We start from the raw sequence: 11,454 nt of genomic DNA on the forward strand, positions 1-11,454 counted from the left end.
AACAGTCTCATAGAATCATAGAATCTCAGGGTTGGAAGGGCCCTCAGGAGGTCATCTAGTCCAACCCGCTGCTCAAAGCAGGACCAAACCCAACTAAATCATCCCAGCCAGGGCTTTGTCAAGCCTGACCTTAAAAACCTCTAAGGAAGGAGATTCCACTACCTCCCTAGGTAACCCATTCCAGTCCTTCATTCACATAATTAGGGTAACAACACTTTATTCCTCCTACCCCAATAACCGAGACATTGAGGATCCCACAGCTGTCAAAGTGACCATTTTTTGGTCTGCCGTGGACTCATGCTAGGCAGAGTGGGTGTGCCTATGCAAACAAGATCAGCCCCCTAAGTTCTTTTCCACACTCGCCATAATTCACCACCTGATGTCAGGGTAGAGCTCATCCTGACTCTGCTTACATATCAATATGCTCATTTAATATGAGTTTCTCTAGTTCACCCATCTTATTATTTAGACTTCTAGCATTGGTATATAAGCACTTTAAAAAATGTGTCTCCTTTTAGCTGTTTGCTATTATATGATATAATTCAGGGGTTCTCAAACTGGGGGTTGGGACCCCTCAGGGGGTCACGAAGTTATTAAATGGGGGGTCACGAGCTGTCAGCCTCCACTCCAAACCCCTATTTGCCGCTAGCATTTATAATGGGGTTAAATATATAAAAACATGTTTTTAATTGATAAGAGGGGGTGGCACTCAGAGGCTTGCTATGTGAAAGGGGTCACCAGTACAAACATTTGAGAACCACTGATGTAATTGAATAGGACTCTTTCATTTGTCTGTTTCTGAACAGACCCTGCCTGTATTTTATCATTTTCCATCCTCTTCTCCTCACAAGGACATAGAAATTCCCTATTAATAGATCCCACCCTAAGAGATGTTCCAACCACGTGCTCCTCCGCACCTGCTGGCTTTCCCCCAGCCCTTAGTTTAAAAACTGTTCCACAACCTTTTTAATGTCAAGTGCCAGCAATCTGTTTCCATTTTGGTTTAGGTGGAGCCCATCCTTCCAGTAGAGGCTGCCCCTTTCCAAAAAGTTACCCCAGTTCCTCATAAATCTAAACCCCTCCTCCCTACACCATCATCTCATCCACGCAATGAGACTCTGCAGTTCTGCCTGTCTAACTGGTCCTGCACGTGGAACTGGAAGTATTTCAGAGAATGCTCCCAGGGAGGTCCTGGACTTCAATCTCTTACCTAGCAGCCTAAATATGGCCTCCAGGGCCTCTCTCCTGTCCTTCCCTATGTCATTGGTACCTACATGTACCACATGTACCATGACCACTGGGCTTTAGTGACAGACACCTGACCCTAGCTGTGGCCTTTACCACCCACCAATCCACGTCAGCAGATCCCGGCCTTCTTAACAAGCAGGTGAATCTGGCTCAAGGGGAGAAGCGGATGAAATGAACAGGCATGTACAACTCACCAAACCAGGTTAGGCCCAGGTTTCTGTCTAACCAGCTCTCCTGTCCCCTGTTCTCGTCCCCCATCCCCAGCGCAGCACCTCAGAGCCTCCAGCCACTGACTGGAACCTTGTCCCATCAGGCCGGGGAGCTGCAGGTCCCCGTGGAGTGACGGGGCACCTACACGTCCCACTGCAGGTGGACGTGTGCCCAGCGCTGGAGCCAGGGCGTGTTGCCCAGCAGTTCCCGTGGTGCGGCGCGTGCCGGCCAATCTCATGGACCCGCCCAGAGCACACAGGGCAGATCTGCCCTGACCCCTCTCAGCCCCCGCTGAGCTTCCCCCCGTCTGATCCAGCCAGTGCGGGGCTGGCAGGAAACATGCAAACTGGGGCCTGCCCAGTGTGTTTTTCAAGTGTCTACCTCCACCTCTCCAGCAGATGGCAGCAGATGGCCAGGTTGATCCATAGCGAGCTGGGTGTCTGGCAAAGGCTGCCCGGCCTCGCTCCCAAGGGGGTGACTCTGCCAGGGGTCTGGGCTCAGGGGGAGCCCCAGGCAAAACGTGGGGGCCAGGCCTGGCCCGATGAAGGGGGCACTGCCAGGGAGGCTGCGAGGCCTCCCACGCTGTGTAAAGTCCAGGCGCACGGACAGAGAGGAGGGAGACAGACACAGGGACAGAGACACGAGGCCCCAGGAGGCTTCAACACTTTATTGGAGTTAATCATTCAGGATGGGGGGACTCTGCAAAATCACAGGCCTTGAGAAAAGAAATATCCCACCCCCTGTATCCTCCCATGTCCTCGAACCCTCCAACAGTGCCTGCTGCCCCAACCCCTGACAGTGTCCCCTGCCCTGCAACCCCCTACACCAACCGTCCGATGGAGCGTCCTAACGCTCCATCCCCCTTCCCCCCAATGGCACCCCCTGGCCTGCCATGCCCCCAACCCTCCTGCAGCACCCTCAGCCCCACCGTTACCCCCGCCTCCAAGGGGGCCACCTAGGCCACCGATGGGGAAACCCATCAAACGGTCCCCCATGCCACCCATGGCACCAACGCCTCCGAAGACGTTCAATGTCCTGCCATCCCCCCAATGTTACGATGTCGCCCTCTGCCCTGCTGTCCCCCCAGCTCTCCAATGGTGCCCCCTGCCCCATCATCTCCCCAACCCTCCAAAGGTGCCCCCTGCTCTCCCCTACATCCTCTGCTCTCCCCTCTGCCCCCTGCTCTTCCTTCTGCCCCCTGCCAGGTGGGTGCAGCGGCTGCCTCATGGCTCGAATCTCATCCAGGCAGGCGTTGGGGTCGGGGTTGGGGTCGTTCCCTCTGCAGTCCCTGCAGACATTGGTGTCACAGCGCAGCAGGGGCACGTCGGGCAGCCGGTGCCAGGCCTCCAGCAGGCTTTGGGGATCCAGGTCCCGGTCCTGACGGTAGATCTGCCGGAAGACGAAGGCCTTGTAGTTGTGGTCGATGGGGCGGAAGGTGTCACTCACCATCCGTAGGATGTTGTGGGACCTCTTCACCAGCAGGCACGTCCCCGCACAGGGCGAGAGGATGGTGAAGAAGATCAGGCAGCTTCTCTCGTTGTAGGTCCGGGCCAGGAGCTTCTGCACGGGGCTTTTCCGGTCGCCCTGGAGCAGGCGCCACTCGGCGTGTTCCCCCGCCCTGCCCAGGCGCTGCATCCGGGCAGCCACAATGGGCCCTTCGTCTGGGTCGTACAGGACACCCTCTGGGTTAATGGCCGCAAGCATGTCCCGCAGCTTGTTCCTGCGCAGCACCTGTTCCAGACCGGCTGGGTTCTCACAACTGGCTTTCTGCAGGCTGACGGCGAAGGCGTATTCAACAGCCAACCCATCCCTGAGGGAAGGCAAAGCAAAGGGCAGTGAGAAGACAGGGGGCTCTGAACAGCTCTGCCCCAGCCCCGAGCGGCAAACTTGGGGTGGGTCACACATGGTGCTGTCACTGGCCGGTTCTAGACTCTCAGGGCTCCAGCCTGGATTAGAGAATGTTTGTTCCCTGGGAGAATGAAATAAACCTGGAGGGTGGATTTTGGAAGAATCTGCAAGAGGTGCCCCCAGGGATCATATGCCTGGTGTGAGCTTTGGTCCGTCAGCCCCACAGGGCTGAGCGTTACCGCTTGAGCTCCAGGAACAAGCCGGAGCTTTTATGCGGAGCCACCCCAAGAGAGGGACATGAGACACAGTTGGTCGCAGGGTACACAGCGATTTGCTGGAGAGCTAAAGAACACAGGAGATCAGGGCTCCTCATTTCTCCCCCCAGCTCTGGGAGGGGACTGTGACTGTGATTAAAGGGAGGCTAATAACTGCACCTATATGTGGCACATTCCGTGTGAAAGGCTCTGTGTCTGCCATGTTAGAGAGCTGGGTTCTCAATCCACCTCTGCTTGAAGTGGCCTTGTGCAGCTGAATTGGGGAAGGTTGGGGGCTCATAACTGACTGAGGACAGGGCAGTAATCTGTAAGGTCTGAGGCCTTTTTCAGGAATAAGCAGCAGCCCAGGAAGCAAAGAGTCATATTACCTCTAAATTTAAAAAAAAAAAGTCAGATTGGGCTGTTAAGGCAGCATTCCTGTGCTAACAGTCCCCACCATCACCAGATCTTAAGATCATTAAAGAAAACTTTATTTGACAGCATTCAACAGTCTGGCAAGAAACCCACTTATTGTCGTACCTCCCGCAGGCATGCCGCCAAATCCACGTTACCACCGGACCTCCCACAGGCGCGCCGCGGAAGGCTGCCTGACTGCCGTGCTTGGGGTGGCAAAAAAACTAGAGCCATCCCTGCCTTTATAGTCCCCCACTTCTCTACTGTTTATCTAGATGGTCTCTGTCTGGTTCTTTGATTGTTTCTGTCAGTTGCAGAACTAATTTTACAAGATTTAAATCAACTAAGGTGGCAGGTTATGATTGAGTAAAGAATTGTTTTGTAGGATTGGTGAAAAACACAATTTTGTAGCATTTCAGTTAACGATTGGTTCAGGTACAGCTAAGACCAATTCAAGTTTCACTATATAAACTGGGGTCCAAAAGGAACGCAGTTCTTTGGAGGCTAACTGCAGGGAACAGCCGAAGATCAGAGCTGCCAGCCCTCAATGTAGCAGCTAGTGCCCCAGATGACCTGGCACTGACTGGCCCCCAGGAAAAGTCCATCTGCCTTATTGGGAGTGGTGAGCATTGTCTGCTTCCCCTGTGTATGGGTGCAGAAGGAGCTGGGGCTTGGATCTGGGAAGGATGATTGTGGGATTCTGGGGGAGATGGAGCCTGGAACTGGAAGAGGGGTAATTCTTGGGGATTTCCAAATTTTGTTTTGGAAAAATTAAAAACAGATTTCAGTCGGACCATATCTGAATATTTCATTTCAGCTTTAGCAACTTGACTTTCCTGCTATATAATATAATATAATATAATATAATATAATATAATATAATATAATATAATATAATATTTCACCTGTATATTATAAACAGTAATATAACATAAGTAAAAATATAAAATAAAGTCATAACCAAATGTTTCAATCTAACAAAACAAAATTCTAAAACAAAATTTGGAAATCCCATTGCATGGAAGTATTCAAATTTTAGTAACTTATTTGTACTGAAAAGAAAATAGAAATTTCTGAATATCTGAGGGAATTGGAATTCCAGTTTCCAACCAGTTTTTCACAATAGTAATGAGACCCACAACCCCAGCCCGGTGCACCCCCAGAATTACCTCTCTTCCAGTTCCAGGCTGCATCTCTCCCTGCATCCCAGAATCACCCTTCCCAGCTCAGAGCCCCAGCTCCCCCTGCACCCCAAAATCACCCCTCCGAGCTCTGCCATGCACTGAGCCACCTATGCCATAGAAAATCACATAGGGCAAATGTGAAGCATCTTCCGCCCGTTTTCCTTCATTTACCACCCAAGGAGGGCAGATGGGTCCCAGCCAGATGGGAAATGCCGCACTGGCATCTCACTCACTTATCTACATGATCCACAGTCTCTCTGAGCACGGCCGGGTTGATGCTCCCAACAGTCTCTGGCCGAAAGCAGAAGAGAAGTGGCAGCAGCAGGAGTCCAGCCCTGAGCATCCGTCCCGACACCTGCACAGGACCCCACAGTGTCAGCACCCCTGAGCCTGGGCACAACACAGAGAGACCAACCCACATCCTCTAGCCCCTAGTGTGCTACCGACAGGAGAGGGGGCAGGGGATAACCCCCTGGAGATTGATGGAGTGGGGTGTGAATGGCAGAGAGGTCTTCCATGGGGCTTTATGGGCCGGGGTGGGGAGAAAAGGGGGACTCACCTGGTATTCTATAGGGCAGGAGGAAGCAGTGGGGATTCACCAGGGTTTCCATGGGGCAGGAGGAAGTGGTGGGGATTCACCAGGGTTTCCATGGGGCAAGAGGAGGTGGGAGGGACTCACAAGGGTTTCCATGGGGCAGGAGGTGAGGGGCAGCGGGTACTCACCATGGTTTCCAAGGGGAAGGAGTAGGAGGTGCTGTAACTCACTGACAGATGCTCACACCGGATAACCAGTGACGGGCTCTCAGCTCCCAGCCCCTCTTCTTATAGCCCCATTCTCCCCCCCCACGCCAATGCTGCAGAGGGACGGTGCCCACTCCTGCTGTCCCCGTGACCAGGCCAGTGGCAGGGGAGGTGGCAATAGGTGGGACTCAGCTAATTCATTCAATTTTGCCTTGAAAGGAAATATTGTGGGGCTGAGCCAGGAGGGGTGGGGCAGACGGGGGACCAGGATGGGAGGTGGCAAGGGGCAGGGCAGACAGGGTGGGGGATGGGAGGTGGTGAGGGCACTGGGGCAGATGGGGAGGGGGCTGGGAGCTGGGGAGGGCCAGGGCAGATGGGGGTGAGGGATGGGGTATGGTGAGGCCCAGGGCACACAGCAGTGGGGGATGGGAGGTGGTGAACACCGGCCAGCGCAGACACCAGGCTGGAGCATTGGCCCTGTCCAGGTGGGTTGGTTTGTCTCATGCTGGGGGTCGACGGGGTGAAGTTCCTGATTCTCCTCCTCATGAGCAAGGCCTGGGGCCTCACATCTCTGTCCCTGTGTCTGGCGCTGTGACCCTCTGTGCTCCAAGGCAGTTCCCTGGCACCCCCATATTTACCATGGTGATAGAATTCGGCTCTGTTGTGTACACAGTGAGCCTTGTGAGGCATCATTCGAAAGGGCTCGATCTGTTGAACATTAATGTCCTGGTGGATTGTATCTGCTGTCATTGTATGGGCACTTATGAAGTTGTGGTTGGTGTGTGTCACTGGAAGATGTTGTGAGGTTGGAAACACCCACAACCAGTCTTTCAGGTACAACAGTGGAGAAGCCAGATAGTGTTGATGGCCCATAGGGGGAATGCACACTCCCAAGGACTATCATGTGTGTCCAATGAAGGCTTCTCACAGGGAGCCCATAGACAATGGACAGGGCTTGACTCATGTCCTAACAAAAGATCTTTCCAGCAAGTGGGAGAGCCTATAAAGGAAGGGAAGTGATTTTTGGCCTCTCGCCCCTCACAAAACTCAACACCTGGGAGCACTGTCTGGAGAACAAAGAGGATGAACAGGGAAGGTGGTTCCAGGCTGCAAAGGAGAATCCCAGCCTATGCAGTGAGGAACTCGACCATCTATGGAGTGTAGCCAATGGCTTTAGTTTGGTATTTAGTTATTGTGTGATGTCATGATTCCATTCTATAGACTCCTTATATGTTCGTCAGAATTGATTTATAGGATTATAATAGTATAAGATGAAGCAATATTTCGAGAAACTAATAAATCAGGCAAACTGAAACAGGAGAAGACTGTGGGCTGAGGCCTGCTGAAAGGCTTTAGCTTAGCTATTTTAGGCCTTGGATAGCAGCTGCTGACCTAAAAATGAGGGATAGCTCAGTGGTCTGAGCATTGGCCTGTTAAATCCAGGCTTGTGAGTTTAATCCTTGAGGGGGCCCTTTGGGTGTTAGTCCCACTTTGAGTAGGGTTTGGACTAGATGACCTCCTGCAGTCCCTTCCAACTCTGATAATCTATTATTTGTTTTTTAAAAGAAAAAATTGGATTTGTGACCATAAATCAGCATTGACCATGACAGAATTCTTTCTGATTGGGTACTGCACAATACTGTTTCTTTCCTGCAAAGACTATTTGCTTCCTAGGAGGTTTCCATGCAATTAGTTGTACTGGACATGATACTTGTGTTACATTTACTGCCAGTAAGTTTTGATGGTACCTTTCCAGCTGACCACACAGTGGGGTTATTACCTTCAACATGTTTCACCTACAGATTCATTGATGCCTCTTTTGAGAGCAAAAAGTTATTTGTGGGCAGGGGTGAAAATAACTTAAATTTCTTACAGGTACTGTCCTGTCACAGTGCAGGGATGAGGGCAGAGGATCGGGGTGGGGGTGTTGCAATATGACAGTACCTGTTAGAAATTTAAGTGTGGGGTGCAGGTGGCTGGGGGCTGGCCTGCGTGTGGGTGTGGGGGAGCTCAAGGCAGGTGGTTGGGGGTTGTGGGGGGAGCTCAGGGCAGGGGGAGGGGATGTGGGGAGGCTCAGGGCAGGGATTGGGGGCTTTGGTGGGCTCACGGCAGAGGGCTGGGTGTGGGGGTGGTGGTGCAAGAGTCAGTGGAGGAGGCTGGAGGTGGGCCTCAGTCCAGGAAGGGGGCTAGGTGTGTGTGAGGGGGTTTAGGAGTCAGAGCAGGGGTTTTGGGGGCTGTTGGAGGCTCAGGGCAGGGGGCTGGTTGTGTGTGGGGGGGTGCAGGAGTCAGGGAAGGGGGCTGTGGGTGCGGAGGGCTCAGGGAAGGGGATTGGGGTGAGTGTGTACGGGGGAGTGCGTGGGGGGAGACTCGGAGCGGGGGCCCATCTTCTTCAGGGAAATGGATGGCAGTGGACGTGAGAGACCCCCCTGGCCTGCCGCTCCCTTCCCTGGCTTCTTCCCAGGGACTGCCGGCAGCAGTGTCCGCCACAGGCACTGCACGGGCGCTGCCTGGCATCCAGCGAGAGAGGGGAGAGAGGAGCAGCAGGACAGGCGCGGACACCCCACCAGGAGACCGGTTTATTTTCTAGAGTACATAATTGATGTGCTTTCTCATTTTTTTAACATTCACCTTACTTTTAATTGACATTTCTGTACCAAACAATTCTGTAATGCTCCATAGAATTTCCAGTGGACTTGTTTTTTGGGGTTTTGGGGTTTTTTTTGAGGAGCATAGAGAACACAGAAACATAGACTCATAGAACTAGAAGGGACCTCGAGAGGTCATCAAATCCAGTCCCCTGCACTCATGGCAGGACAAAGTATCATCTTTAGACCATCCCTGACAGGCGTTTGTTTAACCTGCTCTTAAAAATCTCCAGTGATGGAGATTCCACAACCTCCCGAGGCGATTTATTCCAGTGCTTAATCACCCTGACATTTAGGAAATTTTTCCTAATGTCCAAGCTAAACCGCCCTTGCTGCAATTTAAGCCCATTGCTTCTTGTCCTATCCTCAGAGGTTAAGGAATCATTTTTCTCCCTCCTCCTTGTAACAACCTTTTACTGTTGTCATGGCTCCTCTCAGTCTTCTCTTTTCCAGTCTAAACAAAACCAATTCATTCAATTATTATTGTCTAGTTTTAAACCCAAATTAGCTATATCCTGCACCTGTGGTTGATAAGTGGTAATCTTATCCCCAAGGATTACTGAGGAGAAAGATGCCACTTTGGTGTCTGCAATAACTGAATTTTCTCATTTGCCAATTAGACAAATATAACACAGCAGGGACATGTATGAATTGTACCTGATTAATTAATATCCCTGGCCCAGGTTTGGCAGTGAGACCACTACCAGGGCCTTCTTGCAATTATGGACATTTTCCTGAGTTTTGGGGCTTATGGCTCTTTTTAACTATTATTGTCTGTACCTTTACTTTAACTACTGCTTTATCGGAGGCTCCTTGAACAATTGCAATAGGAGGACGGTTTCTCTTGGGATTTCTTGCTTCGGTTTGAATATAACTCTAAGCTTTAGACAATGAGTCCAGCACTCCCGGCAGAGTGCTTCCAGGGTTAATGCATTATTACTTTACCCCAAAGTGCTGGTGAAGAATTGTTAACAAACAAATTAATACATTGTGGGTTTGTTTCCTTGCCAGGCATTTCATTAGAGAGCCAAGCGGCTGAAAGTCTATTGTGAAATGTATTCGGTGACTTGCCTTCCCATTGCTTCATGTTAGCTACCAAAGTCACTCCTGCCTGGCTTGGGTGCATGTGGAGGCTCTGGTTTGGGCTCTAAAGTGTCTTGGGCTACAATGGGCATGTTAGATTTCAAATGAAAGATGCCACTTGTTCTTTTTATTATGGCTCCTGACTTGATTGGCTTAGAGAGATTAAAGTGACTTTTAGATTGCAAAGACTTTTGTCTTTCTTAAGAGATACTGATATCCAGAATTTCACCCTTACAGGCTTTTACAGCAACTTCTACAGTTCCCTGAGTTTCTTGCAAGAAACGACCCCATTGTGGATGGGCTTGCAAGATATTTGGCTTACCCATATTCTGTTCTTTTCCCCCTCTCTTTCATTATAGATACTAATTGCTGTTCCTAACTCTAGTCCTAACTTTCCAGATTGTTTTGAGCAGGGTTTGGACTAGATGACCTCTTGAGGTCCCTTCCAACCCTGTTATTCTATGATTGCTGTTAGCTTCATTTTCTGGTTTAATCCTTTAATACTTAATTTTTGATCAAAACTTTCACTAACACTGGCTGTGACCTGCTCTTTCCCCACTAACAGCTTTTTTAGATTTCCCGCCCCCTCAGAATTTTTTGCAACTGTGTTTGCATCTGATACTTTCTCTATTCCTAACTTTCCAGTTTCCTGTTGCTTTTCCTGTCTGATTTTAGCTTTCAGCCTGGTAAGTGGGGGTGAGATACTACCTCCGCTTGCTGTGGGTTGGTCATTCCCAGGTTCAACCACAGCCACTGGAATATCTGGAATTATATTTACAACATATACAGGCGGAAACATCATCTCCATGCAATTATCCTCCACATGTACTTGAGGGATCTGTCCATTTTCCCCCTTCACTATCTATTACCTGGGGATACAGATCCTCTAGAATGTCACAAGTTTGCTTTATTGCCTGCGTTTTGTGACCTAGCGCTGCTGTTTTTACTTCTTGCCCAAACAAATGTTCCTGCCCCGTGGCTTCTTTTTCACACCATAACTTTATAACCAGCATCTTGCAGGTATTGCTTACTGTAGCTTAAGTCTCTTGCCAAACTCTTCCTTTGATTAAGGAGTACAGGATTGACCTCCCTTACCCTACTGAGCTGTTTTTTCAATGTCTAACTAGACTTCTGCTCTTTGCATAAGGCTTGTTTTACCTTCTGCAGTTGTTTTACCTCTCTTTTAAATGCTTTTCCATAGGATATTACACGCTATAGATACACAATCCAGGGCTATTTCTTTCACCTCTTAAGCCTTTCCCACCCCGCCCCCGCCTTTTCCTTTTCAAAGAGGAAATACCATCACTTTCAGGGATCTCTAGGGGCCCCAAGCACTCCAGTAGTTTTTAACTAATCCTCCCCCACGGGCTTTAATGTCGTCTCGCACAAAGGCCTCTCAGGACGTTTGTGAGGTTGGAATTGTTGCAGTAAATGCCTGACTGGGTAACTTATTTTTTTCCCTATTTCTTTTGGAAAAGTGGCCGGCGTCCCTTCCTTGCTCCCAAAATGTTTACAGGGACTTGATTTGATTTTTTAAATTGAGAAGGGTTTCTGGTGCTTACTTCTCCTTCAAAAGCAGCAAAGAGTCCTCTGGCACCTTATAGACTAACAGATGTATGGAGCATGAGCTTTCATGGGTGAATACCCACTTCGTCGGATGCTTCTCCTTCAGGTGTTTTACAGCTGGAGCACACCGAGAGGAGGGGCAGTGACCAAGGCAACCCCACAAAGATTTCCTTGATCCTCCATCAGTGGCGTAGTCCAGAGGAGTTTAAAGTTTGGGGAGCTTATTAATTAATATGGTGTGTGTGGGAGGGAGTGCTTGTT

The 11,454-nt window shown here is 50.2% G+C and overlaps 1 protein-coding gene across 1 annotated transcript; it reads right to left on the reverse strand.

Annotated features, from left to right (window-relative positions):
- Positions 1–2,388: 2,388 nt before the first annotated feature.
- On the reverse strand, positions 2,389–5,969 carry LOC123350550. The gene is made up of 3 exons (XM_044989183.1): positions 5,882–5,969; positions 5,392–5,513; positions 2,389–3,268 (listed from the first exon to the last, which is right to left on the reverse strand). Exons 1-3 carry the CDS (start codon positions 5,882–5,884, stop codon positions 2,389–2,391), a joined length of 1,005 nt encoding a protein of 334 aa, XP_044845118.1. The 5' UTR covers positions 5,885–5,969.
- Between the last annotated feature and the right edge of the window lie 5,485 nt (positions 5,970–11,454).

This window comes from Mauremys mutica, chromosome 15, assembly GCF_020497125.1.
Source record: "Mauremys mutica isolate MM-2020 ecotype Southern chromosome 15, ASM2049712v1, whole genome shotgun sequence".
In the NCBI taxonomy this organism is placed as follows: domain Eukaryota; kingdom Metazoa; phylum Chordata; order Testudines; family Geoemydidae; genus Mauremys; species Mauremys mutica.